This window comes from Xiphophorus maculatus, chromosome 23, assembly GCF_002775205.1.
Source record: "Xiphophorus maculatus strain JP 163 A chromosome 23, X_maculatus-5.0-male, whole genome shotgun sequence".
Lineage (NCBI taxonomy): Eukaryota > Metazoa > Chordata > Actinopteri > Cyprinodontiformes > Poeciliidae > Xiphophorus > Xiphophorus maculatus.
This window is the reverse complement of record NC_036465.1, coordinates 6,428,402-6,447,815: the sequence shown is the minus strand read 5'-3', so window position 1 is coordinate 6,447,815 and position 19,414 is coordinate 6,428,402. Positions and strand designations below refer to the sequence as shown.

The 19,414-nt window shown below is 37.6% G+C and overlaps 3 protein-coding genes across 6 annotated transcripts in view; 1 reads left to right on the top strand and 2 right to left on the bottom strand.

The window, feature by feature from the left end:
• Nucleotides 1-4,964, bottom strand: part of LOC102225612 (muscleblind-like protein 3) — a 33,363-nt gene extending 28,399 nt beyond the window's left edge. For all 3 annotated transcript variants that reach the window (XM_023328218.1, XM_023328219.1, XM_023328220.1), the window contains exon 1: nt 4,686-4,964. The gene's annotated coding sequence lies outside the window, so the exon portion shown is untranslated. The remainder of the gene's footprint in view (nt 1-4,685) is intronic.
• A 1,544-nt stretch (nt 4,965-6,508) lies between these two features.
• LOC102219383 (heparan-sulfate 6-O-sulfotransferase 2-like) lies at nt 6,509-8,921 on the bottom strand. Of its 2 annotated transcripts, none has more exons than XM_005799543.2 (2): nt 8,078-8,921; nt 6,509-7,574 (listed from the first exon to the last, which is right to left on the bottom strand). In XM_005799543.2, exons 1-2 carry the CDS (start codon nt 8,650-8,652, stop codon nt 6,779-6,781), a joined length of 1,371 nt encoding a protein of 456 aa, XP_005799600.1. In that variant the 5' UTR covers nt 8,653-8,921; the 3' UTR covers nt 6,509-6,778. The 2 variants fall into 2 exon arrangements, with proteins under 2 accessions (XP_005799600.1, XP_023183953.1); XM_023328185.1 differs by having other exon boundaries at nt 6,509-7,571.
• A 2,691-nt stretch (nt 8,922-11,612) lies between these two features.
• LOC102219122 (NACHT, LRR and PYD domains-containing protein 3-like) lies at nt 11,613-19,380 on the top strand. The gene is made up of 11 exons (XM_023328881.1): nt 11,613-11,674; nt 12,046-12,129; nt 12,389-12,490; nt 13,306-13,375; nt 13,523-13,745; nt 13,837-15,616; nt 16,304-16,477; nt 16,735-16,908; nt 17,116-17,289; nt 17,832-17,878; nt 18,443-19,380. The coding sequence occupies exons 1-11, from the start codon at nt 11,616-11,618 to the stop codon at nt 18,991-18,993; spliced, it is 3,438 nt and encodes a 1,145-aa protein (XP_023184649.1). The 5' UTR covers nt 11,613-11,615; the 3' UTR covers nt 18,994-19,380.
• Nucleotides 19,381-19,414: the final 34 nt, after the last annotated feature.

The following is a 19,414-nucleotide window of genomic DNA, read 5'->3' as shown; positions in this document are numbered from 1 at the left end:
GGAGAGATATGCAGCAACACTGGCTCCTCTCCAAAGCTACCCTAGTTTACACTGCAGCCGGTACCTGTGAAAATAAACAGGAGTGACCTTTCACTCACTGATAAAGCGCTCAGGAGTCACTGCAGCTTTTGGATTAAGGATTTTTCACTTAGATTCACCAATGCTTCCTCAATTTACTTCAACTGCGCAAATCAAGCACTGAAATATCTCTAAAAATTTAATTGTTCTTCATTAAATGCATCACACCACATTTATGTGTTTGTTACACACAATTGATGAATTGAAACTAAATTTACTTTTCACTTGGCAGACACTTTGGACAAATTGAGACACAAACACCATTTTCCCTCACTTTCTGACGTTAAATCAGACTTGATTTCTTGTTAAAATTACCAAAATTATTTCGATTTACTAAATGCTACAATGATTAGACAGAGAATATGTCAGAGATTTATTTGTTAATGAACTCAAAAGCAGAAGTTTTCATACAATTCCTCAACATTTGGAAGCATTTTGCCTTAAAAATGTATGATTTGGGTCAAATGTTTTGGGTTTCTTTCCACAAGCTTCTGACCCTTTTCTGCTGACAGAACTGGTGGAACCAAGTCCAGTTTGTAGGACTGAGGTTCGCGCTTTGTGACGGCCAAAACATTGACTTTTTTATCCTTAAGCCATTTTATATCTACTTTAGCTGAATGTTGTGTTATTGTCCATTTGGACCCGAGCTTTAACTGCCTGGTTGATGTCTTTGGATGTTGCTTTAATTTTTCTACATGTTCTTCCCTCATGATGCAAAACAGCCCCACAACATGATGCTGCCACCACCATGCTTCAGTTAGAATGGTACAAGCATCCCCAGTTTTCTTCCAAATGTAACAGTGGTTCTCTTCCTGATATCTTGGCTGATTTATTTTATTTTCCCCAGCATGTCAAACAAGAAACCAGTGTGCTTTGGGTGTGGTCTTAAAATTTATCCACAGGTTTGACTCTAATTAACTCAAATGTGTCAGTTAGCCTAAAGTGATGACATCATCACCACGTTTGAAGCAATAGTCATCAGTCTGTATGTAAACTTCTGATTTTGAAGTCATTAAGAAATAAATATCCTCTCATTATTGTGGTATTTGGCATATATAAATAATTTTAATAATTCTAATTGACATAAAACAGGAGAATTTTGGTCTGATTCAACTTCAAACAGTGACTAAAAAGTGCGTGCGTCTTTTATTCTGTGTATGTCGAACTGTATTGATGTTATTCTACAAAGAGCAGCACAGAAAAAAGACATAAGAAGATGCTCAATGGGACACTTTACTTGAAAACTAAAAATATTTGCTTTAGTATTTATAAATAAAAGTCTGAGACAACATTTTCATACCAGCAATAACCGAGATTATATAAATACATTTTGTAGCAGAATAATTATGATTTCATGATCGTTTGATCAGATTAGGTTCCCCAGTTTAGTTTATGTTTTCGTTGTAAATGCTGTGAAGCTCTGGTATTTTTACTTGAGAATATCATGCTGCAGAAATCTCATACCAGACTGGAAATCCTCCAACAGAATTAAAAACAAAATGAATCCCATCAAATAATCGTACTGGTCCATGAAAACCCTGATCAATGCGTCTATCACAGCAGACATGAGAGATGAACAAATCTTTAGATAAATGACCGAGCATTCAGTTTGGAACATGTTGGTTCATAATGATCGAGTAACAAAGCCTGATTGTTTCTGGATAATTAACGATGCATTTATTATGCAACCTCACTCCTCAAGTCACCAGACAATGAAGAAAGTTTAAATATTACTTTTACAGTTAATTTAGAGCAGAAAAGCAGCATATGTTTTTCTGCAGATAAAGTTCTTCTTTCAGACCTATTGAGATGTAACACTAACACATTTTTAACTTCAGTAATAAAATAAAAGAGCTTATTTTTGTCCAGTTTTTGCTCTGCAGTCTAAAGAATAAAATGAATAATTAAACAGTGGAGGGCGTCTGGAGGTTATGGGAGTCAACATTCAGGTGGAACCTGGCTGGGTGGCACAAGGTGGACAGACCAGAGCAACAGTAGCTGACGCAACTGTGCAGCGTCCTTCATCAAACACGGAGCAGCAAAAGGCTTCCGACAGCGTAACCTTCAGCTGAGCTCTGACGTCTGCATTATGGCTGCAAACTGAGGGCCACCTAAACAGGAGGGCTGCAGAACGGCACAGAGGAATATCCTCATTTTCTCTCCAATCTAATCTACTGCAAGATTTTCTGCAAAATGTGTGTTTATGCTTGCTGTGTGTTTGTGTTGAGCATCTGGAGGACAACGGTGGAAATAAGCTCTTTGTTTTGTGTTTTTATCTTTGGTGACGATATTTGATTGTCGTGATGTTAATGATGTTTATTTGTGTTATTGCCAAATAAACACAACTCATTTGTTCCCCATTATTAATAAAAATGAAGAAAAGGAATAAAAATTAAAAAGAGTATCAAATAAATAAAAAAATTGATGACAATTTAAAATATTTTTGAAGGTATGGCAGAATTATCGTGGGTTATTTTTTAATCTTTTCAAGTTAGTCATTATATAAATTTACTTGTACAATTTGAAATGTTTAGCCTTAAATGTCTGAACAAGTAACAAAACCTTTATTTATTATTTTAATACATAAAAAGCAACAATGTTGACATATTGTGGCTTGCAAAACTATCAATGCCTCTTGATTCTTGTTTATAATTTAATTTACAGCCTCAAATAATGTATTTATTATTTTTATTTGAATGAATTAATGAAAACAAATGTGAAAGGTTTGGCTTGTATTTGCTTTCACTCCCCTCTACTTCAACATCCTTAAATAAAATACAGAACATCTAATCGCCTCAAATCAGAGCATATTCTTTTAAAAACTGATTTTTAAATCTCCTTATCGATCACATTTGTCTGAGCTATTTAGAAAGGCAAAATTGACACAAATTATAGTTCCTTTAGGTAGTAAAGACACCCAGTCAAACTTAAAGCTGTAATTAGATCAAGATTAGATAGATGCACACCACACTTTTAAGATTCACCTGTAAAAAACTGAAAAATCTTGAAAGTCATGTGTGATTTTTCCTCCCACTTCATGTTGACATGGTGTATCATATAAAAATCTTTAAAAACCACCATGACATTTTTAGGATGTAAAAATCTAAAAATGTTCAAAGGTCTATAAGATACCATGAACTGTAAAACACAACAACTTGAGAGGTGGGGATTCTCTGGTAAAATCTCATCTTCCTAGTTTTTATTCCCTTTATTGTAAACAGTGTCAGTCAAATTTTCACTTCTGGATTTGAAAACATTTGGGTTTTTCTCTTATGTCCATTTTGGTTTCATACGCGAATACGACTTCCCTATGGGAGTTTTTTATTCAAATTGGAGATACCTCACTCCAAAAAGCTTGGTGAATTCCAGTTTTAGAGGTGAACGTGGTTGTGTAACAGCAACTAAAGCTGTGAAAACACGACTTTAATCTTCATCTGCCTTATCTCAGGGTTATCATTCACTAGCTTGAAAACATGTTTTCAAGGATGAGAGCAGAACAGTCCAACATCAGCCACCAAACGATTGATTTAAAAAGCGTAAGGAAACCAATCTATAAATCACAGTGTGAGAGAAAGGCAGCAGCTTAAATGGAGAGAGCAAAGTAATTAGGTTAAGTATTGGTAATCCTTTCAGCTCGTTAAAAGCACCACAGCTTTAAAACACACCAACATGAAACGCGTTACTTCGACAAACAAATCAGCATCACCTAAGCATAAAAATAAATAACTTAGGCTTTTACAGTGTATACACATAAAACTGGGCATTCCGAAAGAAAAAAGAAACATTACAAGCAATAAACAGCAAGATAACTAGATGGTGACCAAGTCGTATACGTGTGAGAGGAGAAATGAAAACTGGTTGCGTGGGAAAGGTGACTCCACGCACGCCTGTCAGTGTGAGCCTGTTTGTCAGTTTATCTGTGTTTATATTAAGTAAAGAAAAACTAGCCAGACAGGTACAGAGTCCACAGCCGGGAGGGAGTGTGAACTTGTCTTGACTGGCTGTTTTGTTGAACCAGACAAGATAAAGGGCAAACGACCAGTAGGATTGCATACAGTGTATGCAAACCAATAGAGACAACACAGAATGCTATGGCGGTTTAAGTCTGACCCCTTACAGGACAAGCAAGGACAGGACTTCATAACTCCTGCACTTGTTGTATGTACAGACACTGATAGCGAAAGTCTGCAACCCTGCAAGTCAGTAACGAAAACGCAACCTGCATTGGATCTTCATTTCACCTCTGAATGCATGGAGCTCTTACTTAAAAACCTAAACGTGGTAACTGCAAAGACAGCTTATGCTACCTCATAATAAAACAAAACCCCTTTTTACTGGCTTGGACATGGAAATTTTTCACCACATCATTTGTATCCAGACAGAGAAGTCTCAGACCTCCCAACCCATGTTTAACAAGAGCGCTATGACTAATTTGCCTGAATTACGCCCATATTTAACAACAAAAGCCAGCTTTTGCGCGGCCATGCAACAGGCAGGAGTTGCACAAGCGAACAGACGGAAAATACGAAAACACAATTTCTTTTTATAAATGCGTCAGAGCGCATTAATAATGCTGCAAATGCACCAGGCGTGCCGCGGCCGCTCACCTGTTATCAGTCCAAACAGATCAAATGTCTTCTTTCACATCAACGTCGACTGAAATGAGCTTCTCGGTTCGGTATTTCCCGCAAAGACTTCCTTATTTATCTGTATGAGACTGTAACAGCGCTGCACTGAAGCGTAGGAAGGATGGCTGAAATAAAACGCGCTAGCGAGAAATAATGTACATTAAAAAAATCAGAGCGAAAAGCGCGATGCAGCTGCAGAGGAACAGGGAAGCGGCGGCAGAAATGTCAGCTGTAACTACAGTGGATCGGCAGCAGAGCAGATAACAGATTTGGCCAAAAAAAAAAAAAAAAAAAAAAAAGACAGAGGGAGGGTTTATCAAATGGGAGGAGTTGGAAGACAGGGGAGTGTTTGTTTATTATTTATCATGAAGTCACGACTAAATGAAAGATGGTGCAGACTGCAGGTAATAGGACAGTTATGGAAGTCCATTTCCGCCAATTCATTCGTCCTTCTTTAGTCATATTTAAAAAATGCTACAGAAAAACAAACCTGAGAGACTAAACTTCATCCCAGTTCAACAATGGCATTAATATTCATGTTTATCTAAAATGGCTTCATGGCCAGTCATAACGTGTAATGTTGTTGATTTATTGAATATATCTGTAGGTATAGTGAAAATACTCGTTTTCTAAAAGTTGGGAGCAACAGAATCAAACTTTAAAAATCATTTGAAAAATTATCAAGGAAACAACCAAAATCCTATTAAACTATTTTTTCATAATAAGTTATGATTTGATCCAATTTCTTTTGCTTATGTACTAAGGAGATTTCCTAACATTAAAAGAACTTTACCACCTCCTGCTGGTAAACCCCAGACTTGCAATTGAGAAACATATAAAAGCATGAGAGTGAAACAGTAGTTTGATAAATGTAAAAGCATAGTTTATATAAAAAGAGACAAATTCCAATGTTTTACAACATTAGCAGATAATGCCACAAATTGAGGTACTGATTAACTAATTTTCCTGTTCTGCTGTTGAAAAGACACAAACGAGTACATTTCAAAATATTCAAGACATTTTGGCAAACATAAAGATTGTTGATCACAAACCTGTAGTGTTTCCTGAAATAAGAAAAACTATTTTCTTCCAAGCTGCATTTTCTGAATTATAATGTGGTTAAAGTCCAGAGAAAACATGCTGAAGGCTGGCGTCATGACGAAAAGAAAAACCTTCCTATTTTTTGACCCGATTAGAAAGTCTGTTACAACAATCTGTTTAAAGGAGACATATTATGCAAAATTCGCATTTTGCAAACTTTTGTACTTCCACTACTTCTAAAAAAGGCTCAAGTTCGAAATAAAAACTTTCCACAGTTTTTGGCAATAAGTTAGTGTTTTTGGAAAATGAGTCGTTTTAAAAACCTCAAGATTGTTGAGTCACTCTGTGCAATCACAAGAGGAGATCCAGCACATTTAGTAAGCTGGTCTTAACGCCGTATGAGCTGTACAATGGCTGCTGGATAAGACAAGTGTTTTGTTGTTGACTTACCATCCAGAAATTACTTGCTGCATTCTTGTTGGTTGTACAGGAGGCTCTACTTCTGCTTTTCAAATATGGCATTCCCAGAATGCTGTGTGGTTCTGGATCAGAGTTCAGTGAAATGGTTGAATATTCTATCAGATGTAATATCTATTGATACTGATCACATGTCTATCAGGGTATATATTGTTAAGGGTTTATTGTCCAGACCAAAATGTAGGGTTGTATAATTGCGCATCTGTTTGCAGCCATTTTTACCTGCAAGTGTTTCACCAGCTTGTTTGGATTTAAAGTGACAGAGGCTTTTCCTTCTGAAAGGAGCTCAAAATAGGCAGAACTGAGCAGGCTAAAATCTCATTAGCTAAGAATAATTTTGTGCAAAAAATGTTACAAACATGGTTTGTATATCCTATAAACATATCCCAAACTGTTCAAGGAAGCATAATAGGTCGCCTTTAAAATAAATAAATTAAAGTCACATTTAAAACATTTCATTGTCACAAAAGAATAAGAGAAGAAGGCATGTACTGAAAATAACCTGAATTAGCAAAAACTGACAAGGCAGCTCTTGGTACAAAGACAGCTGTCTGCTACCACTGCTCCACATTGCCTATGTAGTCCTCCATGGTGCTGTTCTCATCTACATCCCACCAGTCTGACAGAAGCACTTCGGACTCCAGGCTGTCCTCCGTTTGACGCTCTTCGATCGAGCGCGTCGTTTCAGTCGGCTTTGGCTGCCGCCCTTGTTTTGCTGAGAGTCTCCCCCGGAGCCGCCTCCTCTCCTGTTGCCGCCGCTCCCTGGCCTGCCTGCGCTCCTGCTGTCTCGCCACCTGGAAGCGCTGCAGGAAAAGGTCACGGGCGTACTCATACAGCTCCACGTCCCACCGGTTTAGCTGGCGAATCCTTTGCTGCTTCTCGGAGGGTACCTCAACGCTGGAAGCTCGCGTCCCGTTCAGCTGCGTGAAAGGTGCGATGAACTGTAAGTTGAAGGTTCTCTCGAAGAGGTACTGCGTCTTACGCTGGTACTCAGTCAGGCCAAAGAAGGCCATCCCCTTCAGGTTGCGCTTGGCGCTGTCCAGAAGCACCGCCCAGCGTTCGTCTTCGCCCATGGAGGAGACGTTGTAGCAACCCACCAGACTGAGATCTGCCAACATGCGGGTCTGTCGGTTGTTGGCCAGGTTGTAGGGGCAGTCCATGAACTCCTGCAGGTTGCAACCCGACCAGTCGTCGCCTGGATAGCAACTTGGCAGCTCTGACAGCGTTGGTGAACGTCCGTCGCACACGTGGAGGGAGGCTTTCCAAGTGGCTCCACGTTGCACGTGACGCCACTCGCTGAGGTAACGCGAAACAGGATCTCTTAAGATCGTAATGTAGTAATAGTTTCTACTAGAAAGAGAAGAAAACAGAAATTAGTGTTTGCAATTAGGACAGTAGCAATAAGCAAGAAATCAATTAATTGTATGATACATTAAAACAAACTCAATTTGCACGACTTATCGTTTTTCTTTTTCTACCAAAAACTGAATAACAAAAGTTTTCAGTCTGGTGTTTTGGTCTCAACTTGTCCTTTTATTGAAGGACTATTTTGTTTACAGAAACTTCATAATTTATTTTATTTATTGTTTCTGTTGTTTTTAGCTTACTGCTACGTTTGATATAGTTGATCATGATACTTTATTGAGTCGACTAAATTATTGATTAGGTATTAGAGATACTGCTCTGAGTTTGTTCAAATCTTGTCTAAATGATAGAATTTTTTCTGAAACTTGTAGCAATAATTCTTCCAGTTCAGCTTCTCTTACTTCCCCAACTATTATTTTCCATTTACATCCAAACCTGGAAGATAAAAATTGCTCAATAACGTGAACTTAACGTGATTTTCCTCCAACCTTGGCTGGTTTTTCTGGGCCTCTCTGGAGTCCATGCGTGATGGGACACAGTGGGTCAGCTCAGTCCAGTCCGCATGAAGCCCGCAGCTCCAGCCGGTGGAAAACCGAGAGAAGAGCCAGGTTTCCTTCTTACCCGGCCGGAGGCAGGTGCACTTCTTCTGGCCTGCGTGGCACTCACAGGGCCGCTCCAGCTGGATGTTGCGCACCAGGTGCCGGCCAAAAGTTGTGCCCCCCGTTTTCTGGATGTGCAGAAATACAATGACATCATCCCCTTTGATGTTGAAGTCCACCTCTCGGTTTAGGTCGGCGCTGGTGAAGTTGAATCGAGGGACAAATCGGGCCAAAGCGCCGTCTTCTGCGATGTAGGGGTCCTTCTGGAGCCCGTCCTGCGATTCACCATCGCCGATTCGGATGCCAGGTCCGCCCCTGAGGGTGAACCAGGCCCCCAGCTGGTGGAGCATTTGGCACTCGGAGCTGCTGGGACAGGCATACTGGATCATAAAAACACCGAAAACCCCCACCATGAGCAGGAAGAGCAGGAGCCGCTGGTGGCTGCTGGTGGACTTCTCATCCATCTTCCCGAACCCGATGAAAAACCATCCCTCGGGTCCCCGTTTCAGAGCAGCAGACAGGAAACAATAACAATGCAGCTAAAAGCCGAGAGCGAGCGGCGTTAGGTAGCCAAGCAGTCAATCACAGCGCAGCGCTTTCTGGGTCCATCTGGGTTTTACCAGGCAGAACCGGGCGGTTCTGTTTACTCTAGCGGACGGATTAGTGGTATAAAAAATATCTTCTTAACAGGGCTAATGCTCATCTTCAGCACCAATCGATTCTTGACCTTTCTTCCCGTGAGTCACTGCGCGTAAACGTGCGTCATCGCGCTACGTCAAAGTGGACTTCATTTTCAATGTAGTTTTCTTTAGGGGAAAAAAGCAAGGAATTGCCTACAAATACGTTTTAAATAATACAAAAATAAAACAAGAGGTTTCTGAAAAAACATTTTTTAACAAAACATTTAATTAAAAATGTTCAATATTATACTTTAGTTGGAATAACATCATAAAGAGAAAATAGAATAGAATAGAATAGAATTACTTTATTCATCCCAGCAGGGAAATTACTTCGCAGTTACAGCAGCATAGAGACAAGACACACAAAATCTCATGTAGGCATGAACTGACAAAATGTATATAAAAACAGTTTAAAAATGAAATTCCTGTTAATACATTCACCAGAGGTGTTAAACATCCATGTACTTTTGAAATAAATGTCTCCAATGAAGCTTGGGTAAAATGATAAAAATGATAAAAATTTAATTCTTATGATAAGAAGAAATGTATCATGATATCAATAAATATAGATGTTTATAAATGCATAGATCTTCGTCTGACGTTGCATATATGCAAGTTTGTAAACTTGAACGGCAGAAAGGCCACAATAAACATCTGAATGAGTGATTATGTAATCTACCGGATTATTTTACCTGAAAACTAAAAGATTCCTTATATTCCCTACAGTCAGCAGTGGATAATTTTTATTTATTTCAGACCCAGTTTATGTACTCTGCAGGAGGGTGGGAATTAGGACTGTAATGACGCCAGGAATTGGGTTTCAATTAGTATTTTTAGGAGTAGCTTTACATTGCTGCACTTTTCATTTTCACTTGAGTAATTTTATTATGAAGAACTACTACTTTTAGTAGAGTAAGATTCACTGTATCGTTTGTGAGTTACTTAGTGTTACCTAATATAACAGTGAGTTACTGTAGAATAGGCTCAGCAGCTGAAATGATAGAAAAAAAATTAGCATATCAGTTTTATATCGAAAAAAAATGGATTAGCAAATTTTTTTCTTATTTTGAAATTAGATCATTTATTTGAACGATTTTTTTTATTTCAGTATTTAAAATACCAATATTTGCACATAAATGTATGTTTTGGTCTGACTATTGACATCATTTTTAATATTGAATCAGATTTTATATTCAGTTACTACTCAGTACTCAAGTTGTTGTTTTTGATCAAATACTTTTTACTCATACCTAAATTATTTCTAGGGAGCCGGTTATTGGTTTGACTTGAGTATATATATATGATTTCATTTTGCTTTTACTTGAGAACAAATATGGTTTCATTCTGGCTTAATTTCTGTGCTGGAATCTGAGGTAGGGTTGTAGTTCTGACAAGGAGCCAACAGGTGGCGGCATTTAACAATCATGACCCCAGATTCAAGTCACAAACCAAAACCAAACTGATTTTCTATGATTTATCCTGCTGGCTGTACAGTTCATACAGGTGGAGTTTTTAAACAAAAGAAGTAGACAATGTCATCTGTGATTGGCCTTTAGAAAAAAAGGAAGTGACGCACCTTTCTAGAACAAACTATTAAGCGGGAATGAAAAAGTCCTTAAGTACCACCTGTTGAAACAGAAAACGAGTTATAGATTTAGATATTTTGCACGGAGAAGAATAAATGAACACCGTATCAAGACGGAACTGAAAGGTAAATAAAGTCTAATAAGTAGGAACGTCTGTGGACGACTGCAATCCAAATTTGGTCGATCAGGAAACTGCAGACTTTGACTAGGATGCAGAAAAGCAGTGGGAAAAGGAAGTCAGCCATTACGATTGGGAAAATGTTTGATTAATAAACAGACTTTACGCAATAAGTGAGTGTAAAATAACTGAATGATTATAGAGGCATTTTGATTTTCTGATTGCATAATCGTAACACTTTATTTGAAGGGGCGTTCATAAGAGTGATACGACAATGTCGTAAATACAACATAACATCTGTTATGAACACGAAAGAGTCTTTATGAACGTTTATGAATTTTACCGCGAAGTGTCATTCGGTACATAATGACAATTTTTTTTTTCTCTGATAGTAAAGTTTATTTTTGGTTTCCTCCTTTATATCTGTAGCAGGAGCATAAATGGCATGAAAAACAGAAAGTGTAAGAAATGAAAAGTGAATAAACTATTGTCATTTCCAGAGTTCATTCCCTGTCCCACCGTGCTACTCATCCATCCATCGCTTGCATCTTCTCCCTTTATGTTATAAACTTTATATTAAAACAGAAAATACTAATTATTTATAAACTAGGAATAATTTTTGTTGTTAATCATTTCAAACACACCTTCAGATGTAGTACAGTGCTTCTGACTGATGCACCGTCATTTTGTGTCTTAATAGGTTGTTTTTGTGAGTGTTTGATATTCTGCTATGAATCAGCTTCTGCAGGACGTTCTTGCAAGGGAAATTTTACCACCAGGGGAGGATGAAACTCAAAGGTCAGGCCAACATCCGATCAGAATAATGGCTTATTTATTTTAATCTGTGCTCAGCGTAATTATGTTGGTGAACAGAGTTTGTCAGCTGCAAACATGTTGTAGGGTTTGTTTTAATTTTAAACAATGCTTTATATCATTCACATTTTCTGTTGTTCTGAAGGCCAGCTGTCCAGCAGCACATTGAAAACACTGCTAAACCTGAAATTACTGGACCGGTTCCAGCTCCTGACCCAAGCTGTATGTCCATGAAAAGTGACTGGTCCATGCAGTCTCCTCCCTATTTCAGTGCATCTGTTGATGAGAGGTATAACAGAAAAAAACATTTTATATAAAAAGAAAAATAAATTTTTTGTTTATTTTATTAAAGCTTGAAACATACAATGAAATATGTCAGAATTTTGGTGTTTTGTTCAGAATCAATGCCAAAAAACATCTTTCAGCTGTTAGCAAATTTTGATACAATTAAATGCTTAATTGTCTTTGTATGACCTGCAAACTTTAGTTATTTCAAAATGTTCATACAAGTGTTATAAAGAAGTGGATTTAATAATCTAGAGTTTTTGTTGTTGTTGTTTCCTCTGTATCTTTTGTTTCTGTCATTAATTAGTAAATTTGTATAAAAGTCCTTCTGTTATGTTAAAGTTAATGTTGCTATCCAATGTTTTTCCTCAACAGAAATCATCAAAGAAAAGGTTTACTTTCCTTTCAACCAAATAACAGTGACGGCCATCTAAAGGGATGTGAACCTCCTACAAAGAAGTATGCTACTGAAAACTGTGTTCATATTCATAGGCTTTTGAAGTGATATTATATATAAAAATAAAAAGCAGATTTTAAAGTGATATTAAACTCATTGTATAAAAAGAACACATATTAATTCAGTTAACTATTTTACATAAGGATAATTGGTGAATATATCTCTGTAATCAAACAAATCTGGATTTTATCAAAGTTATGTGATTCATTACCACAATAATAATAATAGTTCAAGTGTATTTAATATATGTGTATCCATTAGGAGGAAACTGGACTGTTCAGACTGCACTGAACCTGATCTCGAACCTGCATTCAAAAATAGTGATTCACGCTGCAGAGATGGACTCCATGATGCAAACCACAGGTGAGGATTGGCTTTAAAACCTTGATCATGTGGGATTATGATACTCCCAGTTGTAAGGTCTAATCTTTGCCATTTATCATTCTGTGCCAAGACGAGTAGAGCCTCTTTATCTACCACTTTTTAAAATAAAATTTCTCTCTCAAGAATCAATCCCTTCAGAGTTCCTAAAGGTCTTCCAGACATTGTTTATTGGTTTGCGTTGACTTAGGGATTACTTAATTGCAATCCCTATACTTGACATTTCTTTGATTATTGTGCTAGTTTTCTGACCAGCAAGATGACCAACAAATAATCTGCATAGTGTAGTAAGGGAAGGATGAGAGAGACGGTAGGCGAGCTGATGGATGCTATTGACTTTCTTAACACCACAGAAGAGCCAGAGACTGATCATCTTTTATTGATGCAGTAAATCATGCAAAAGGAGCCCCAACCAATCATTGAGGGCTTATATTATACAATAGATGGACATACAGTACTGTTAAATAATGGTGGTGTCATCTAATCTTATTTTCTGACTAGCTGAAGTTTCTGTATATCAAAGTTAAAATAACTTAATACTCTGAATGCATCATTTGTGTATATTAGTTTTACTTTTTAAATTGAGAAATAAGTAAACTTTAATAGTATTCATAGTAGGAGGAAATATTCTCATCTTTTAACCTGAAATTTAAAATTCTTTGAACACATGCAGAATTGTTACTCAAATCTGTTTTTAGACTTCACAAAATGTCTGTAATTGAAAGCAAATACAAAATAATGATGAGGGTTTGGATGATACTGGAATCTGAACTATTTTTACATTGATTTCTTTTCAGATTTGAAAATGAGAGAATGAAGTTTACCAGGCACCAATCAACCCAGCAGCATCTCAACTCCATATTTATGGTCTGTACATCAACACCAGATCTGTTTTGATTGCTGTACTGACCAAAAATCATTTGGTTACCAAGCAGAAGCAATGTTTAGATGTATTTTGTTTGTTTTTCTTCCATTTTATTCAGCCCATGTAATTAATTTTCTAATCTGTTTCAGGTCTTGGAGGAAAACATTGTTGCTTTTGTGAGGAATGAATTGAGTCACATTTCTAAGGCTGTGGCTTCAGGTTGCCCAGAAGACGGTCAAAGCAATGTGAAGGATGTGTCGAAGGGTGAGGATGAAGAGCAGAAGAGGAGCAGCAGGGAGGCAGTTCTGAAACTTGCCATGAACTTCCTGAGGACGATGAAGCAGGAAAAGCTGGCCGACCTTCTACAATGTGGTGAGGATTTAATGTGTTGGCTAAATAATAAAGTAAAATGTTTTTTTTTCTTTTTTGACTGATTGGCTAAATATTCTGACTCGTCTTTCAGGGACTAGTGCTGCAGTTGGTCAACGTAAGCTTAAATCTAAGCTGAAAAAGAACTTCCACTGTGTGTTTGAAGGGATTGCTAGAACAGGAAACCAAACCTGTCTGAATCAGATTTACACAGAGCTCTACGTCACAGCGGGCGGGAGAGCGTCAGTCAGCGATCAACATGAGTTCATGCAGATCGAAACCGCGAGCAGAAACCCAGACAAAGGAGAAACCAAAATCACGCACGAACAAATTTTTGAGAGTTCTCCTGAAAAACTTCGGCCAATCAGAGCGGTGATAACGAAGGGAGTGGCTGGCATTGGCAAGACAGTCCTGACACAGAAGTTCGCTCTGGACTGGGCTGAAGACAAAACCAAACAGGATGTCCACTTTGTGTTTCCATTCATGTTCAGAGAACTGAATGTGCTGAAAGAGAAGTTCAGTTTGATGGGTCTTGTTCATCACTTCTTTACTGAAACCAAAGAAATCTGCGACTTTGAAAAGTTCCTGGTTGTTTTCATCTTCGACGGTCTGGATGAATGCCGACTTCCTTTGGACTTTCACAACAACGAGATCCTGACGGATGTGACGCAGTCTGCGTCAGTGGATGTGCTGCTGACGAATCTCATTAGAGGGTACTTGCTTCCTTCTGCTCGCCTCTGGATAACCACGCGTCCTGCAGCAGCCAATCAGATCCCTCCTGAGTGTGTTGACATGGTGACAGAAGTCAGAGGGTTTGCCGATCCGCAAAAGGAGCATTATTTCACTAAGAGAATCAGGGATGAGAAGAACGCCTGGAGGATCATCTCCCACATCAAAAAAACAAGATCTCTCCACATCATGTGCCACATCCCCATTTTCTGCTGGATCACAGCCACAGTTCTGGAGGATGTGTTCAAAACCAGGGACAGAGAAAAGCTGCCAAAAACTCTGACTGAGATGTACATCCACTTCCTTGTGGTTCAGACCAAAGTAAAGAGCTTGAAGTATGACGGAGAAGCTCGGTTGGATCACTGGAGTCCAGAGAACATAAATATGATCAAGTCTTTGGGAAAACTGTCATTTGAGCACCTGCAGAAAGGAAACTTAATCTTTAATAAATCAGATCTGGAAAAATGTGGCATTGACATTCGAGCAGTCTCCATTTCTTCAGGAGTGTTCACTCAGATCTTCAAAGAGGAGAAGGGAGGTCTGTATCAAAACAAGGTGTTCACTTTTGTGCATCTGAGTGTTCAGGAGTTTCTAGCTGCTCTTTATGTCCATTTGATGTTCTTCGACTCTGACGTCAATCTTCTGGAAGATGAGAACTCATCTGAGTTTGAAGATTTCTACCAGAGTGCTGTGAATATGACCCTCAAAAGTCCCAATGGACATCTTGACTTGTTCCTCCGCTTCCTCCTGGGCCTTTCACTGCAGAGCAATCAGACTCTGCTGCAAGGCCTCCTGAGAAAGACGAGTGTCAGCACACAGACGGATATTAGCCCAATTACCATTGAAGTTACAAGAAAATACATCAAAAAGAAGCTAAATGAAGGTCTTTCTGTAGACAAGAGCATCAGTTTGCTTTACTGTCTGAATGAACTGAATGATCATTCCTTAGTGAAAAAGATTCAAGAGTCTTTGGCCTTCGAGCAACTTTCCACAGATGAGCTGTCACCTGCAGACTGGTCAGCACTCGCGTTCCTTTTGCTGTCCTCAGAAAAAGACCTGGATGTGTTTGAGCTGAAGAAATACTCTGCTTCAGAAGAGGCTTTCTTCAGGCTGCTGCCTGTAGTGAAAGCAGCAAACAAAGCTCTGTAAGTACCGCTATGATTATATCAGTAAAATCAATAATTTCCATTTGCATGATTTACTGTTTTTCTTTCTACAAAGTACTGGATAACATATCAATCTGGTGTTTTGGCCTCAATTAGCCCTTTTTTAAGACAAATTTGAGACTTCATGATTAGTTTTATTTGTAGTTTATTTATTTGGATATTGTCTTCTAGTTCCAGTTAAAATTTATTGATCTTTGAGAATTTTTTTTTGCATTTTTATGCCATTACCATTTTATTACTTGAAAATGGTCTCAAAACAACAATATTATCGTTTATCGCAAAAACTTCTGGGACAATTTATCATCCAGCTAAATTTATTATTGTGACAGGCCTAAATGCAGGGCTTTTAAAGCTGCAGCATGTAACTTCTATTTTTTAAAAAATGTTTTTTTCACATATTTGTTTAAGCTATCAGTATGTCCTGACAGTATACTATAGACAATCTCTGATAAAAATCAAACTCTTTTCCTCCCTCCATGTGGTGCTACTGCCATCTGCAGAAATTTAGTCCCCTATGTTTTTATTTTTCTTCAAAGTACATATTCCAAAGAAATAGCTTATTGTATGAAATAAAATAAACAAAATCTGGAAATAATTTATAAATTATTTATATTTATGTATAGAAATTGATTTTACTCTGACATTTTTAAAAACTTTTCTTTTGAGGCTGAGTGGTTGTAACCTGTCAGAAGGAAGCTTTGAATCGTTGTCCTCAGTGCTCAGCTCCCACTCATCTGTCCTGAGAGAGCTTGACCTGAGTAACAACGACCTCAAGGATTCAGGAGTAAATCAGCTGTCAGCTGGTCTCAAGAGTCCTTATTGCAAACTGGAAATACTCAGGTCTGGTTTCATATTTTTGTTCAATATTTTTTTATTATTTTAAATAAGATATAAAATTGGCAGGTGTACTTTATTTCACAAATAATAAATAAAATTGCTGTGAACTGCCATCTTGGTTGTCATATCAGATCCAGTGTATTTTGTTAAGTACTTGTTTTAAGGTGATAAAAACATTATTCTTATGATTCTCTAATAGAAAACTAATGGGTACAGTTTTTACTGAACAGTTGTCCAAAATGTCCTTTTTATGTCAACAGGTTGAGTCTCTGTAACCTCAACAAGAAGAGCTGTGAGATGCTGTCCTTTGTGCTCAGCTCCAAATCCTCTATTCTGAGAGAAATGGACCTGAGCAACAATGACTTGGAGGATGTGGGGGTGAAGCTGCTCTCTTCTGGACTGGAGAGTCCTCACTGCCAGCTCCAAAAACTCAGGTCAGATTAAGCAGTGTTTTTCAATATGAGGTTAAACAGAATGATGCAATGGTATTGATGTATTTGAACACGTCATCGATTATTATTCTCTCTTTCAGATTACTTTAAACCCACATTTGACCCAAACACTGTTAACAGACAGATAAATGTGTATTGCTCAGGCTTAGTATGAAGCGTCTTCTTGATTAGGTTGTGGTTTGTCTGCAGGCTGTCTGGCTGCTTGGTAACAGAGGAGGGATGCAGGTCTCTGTTCTCAGCGCTGAGCTCCAACCGGTTCCATCTGACAGAACTGGACCTGAGCTACAACCATCCGGGAGAAGCAATAGTGAAACTTTTCTCTGCAAAGCTGCAAGATCAAAACTGGAAACTGGATGTTTTAAGGTATCAGTTGGATGAATTTAATTATTTTTATGTGTTAATATTAGTAGATTATTATTGTTTTACTGTCATTGTCATTAGTTTTTATTTTGTTTGTTATATAACTAACATTATGTAAGTATAGTATATGGTATATATAGATTAGCGAGGAGTTGGTAATTATTCTGATTGTTGTTATGAGTCAGTTTATAATTTTTTTAATGTAATATAATTTACGTGTTTCTTTATCACAGTAAATTGAACAGGCATATGAATACCACATGTTTTTAATTACACATTTCTGATAATTACTCAATTGCTAAGTGATGTATTTTATTAAATTGGATTAAATAAGTGTTCACTTCCTCTTATTCTTTTTCAAACAAAGGCGTAGTGGTAAGCTTATTATTTTGTTCATGGTTACTTGTTAAAAAAACAACAAAAAACCAAACCACTTGTTGAAGGCTGTGAGTTTTAAAAGATTTATCTTCTCGACCATTTTTAGAGATGTAGCTTTGTGCTTAAAGAGACTGAATTGCTTTGTTTTTTTTGTTTTTGTTTTACAGGATGGAGCCTTTTGGAGAACAATGGTTGAGACCCGGCCTGAGAAAATGTAAGTGTAGTTTTAAATAAACTGCACAAACTTCCTATAGTTCACCTAAAACTGTACACTGCAAAAACACAAAATCTTTCCAATTAGTTTTGGTCTAGTTTCTAGTGCAAATATCTTAGTGTACTTGAAATAAAGCAAAGCTAACAAATAAATGTTCAGCAAGATATAGGAATAAGTAAGTAAACTTTTTATATAGCACCTTTTACAAGTCAGAAACTACAAAGTGTTTTACAAAAGACATAAAAATAGGAAATAAAACAGAGAGGCGAAAGGCTTGTTTTAAGTTAATAATTTTGATTAAAAAGTATTTGTTCCACTGTCAGATTATTTCACTTATAACATGGTAAAATGTCTTGTTAAAAGTGAAATAATCTGCCAGGAACTAGCACTTTTTAAAATGTATATTAATAAATTATGGACCTAAAAGAAGTTCCTATATCTTTCTGAAAAGTTACTGATATTTTTACAAGAAACTAGAAGAAAATTACTAGGAAATATTTTGTGTTTTTGCAGTGTACTGCAAAAGTAAATTAACACATCATCGATTATTATTCTCTCTTTAAGATTACTTTAAGCCCACATTTGACCCAAACACTGTTAACAGACAGATAAAACTGTCTGACGACGACAGTAGGGTCATACATGTGCGAGAGGACCAGTCATATCCTGACCACCCAGAGAGATTTCAGGACTGTCCTCAGCTGCTGTGCAGTGAGGATCTGACTGGTCGCCATTACTGGGAGGTGGAATGGAGCGGATGGGTGGATGTTTCAGTGAGTTACAGAGGAATAAGCAGGAGAGTGGAGAGAGCAGACTGCAGGTTTGGTGGGAATGAGCAGTCCTGGAGTCTGAGCTGTTCAGATGGGGGTGGGTACTATGTTTACCACCAGAAAAAAAGATCATTTATCTCACACTCATCCGCTGCGCCCAAGAAGGTAGTGGTGTATCTGGATTATCCGGCTGGAAGTGTGTCGTTCTTCAGAGTCTGTGATGATGCTCTGATTCACCTCTACACCTTTAACACCACCTTTACTGAACTTCTGCGTCCGGGGATCGGCTTTAGATTCAGGCTCAGGTCCAACACTGATTCCTTTGCATCGTTATGCTCCCTGTGATTACAGTTTGCAATGACTGACCCGACGGCTCAGTCTAATACAGCATTAACTCCACCACTATGTATTGATTTATATTTGATGTCTGTTTTATTGTTTATATTTTTTAACTTTGATATTTTGTCTTTTAGTTTTTGTACTTGCTGCAGTGTCAATTGCCCATTTGGGACACAGACAAATCTGAATCTGAATCAGCAAATTAATCTTTCACAGGACTGAAATACATACGAGTATTAGGGCCACAATAAGAAATTGAAAAAATAAAATAAAGTCATAGTATTATGAGGATAATTTTATTCTTTTAGTACTAGAGCTTTATTCTCGTAAAACTGACTATTCTTTTACAATTGTATTCTTGCAATGTGACTTCATTCTCATTATTTCATTAACTCTGTAGCCATAGTTTAAAATAGTATCCTAAGTA

Coding starts and splice junctions, on each gene's coding strand:
- LOC102219383 (XM_005799543.2), bottom strand. CDS start 8,652: ATGGATGAGAAGTCCACCAGCAGCCACCAGCGGCTCCTGCTCTTCCTG. Junction 7,575..8,077: donor GCCCAGAAAAACCAGCCAAG/GTTGGAGGAAAA, acceptor TTCTCTTTCTAG/TAGAAACTATTACTACATTA.
- LOC102219122 (XM_023328881.1), top strand. CDS start 11,616: ATGAAAAGTGACTGGTCCATGCAGTCTCCTCCCTATTTCAGTGCATCT. Junction 12,491..13,305: donor CTCCATGATGCAAACCACAG/GTGAGGATTGGC, acceptor ATTTCTTTTCAG/ATTTGAAAATGAGAGAATGA. Junction 15,617..16,303: donor AAAGCAGCAAACAAAGCTCT/GTAAGTACCGCT, acceptor TTTTCTTTTGAG/GCTGAGTGGTTGTAACCTGT.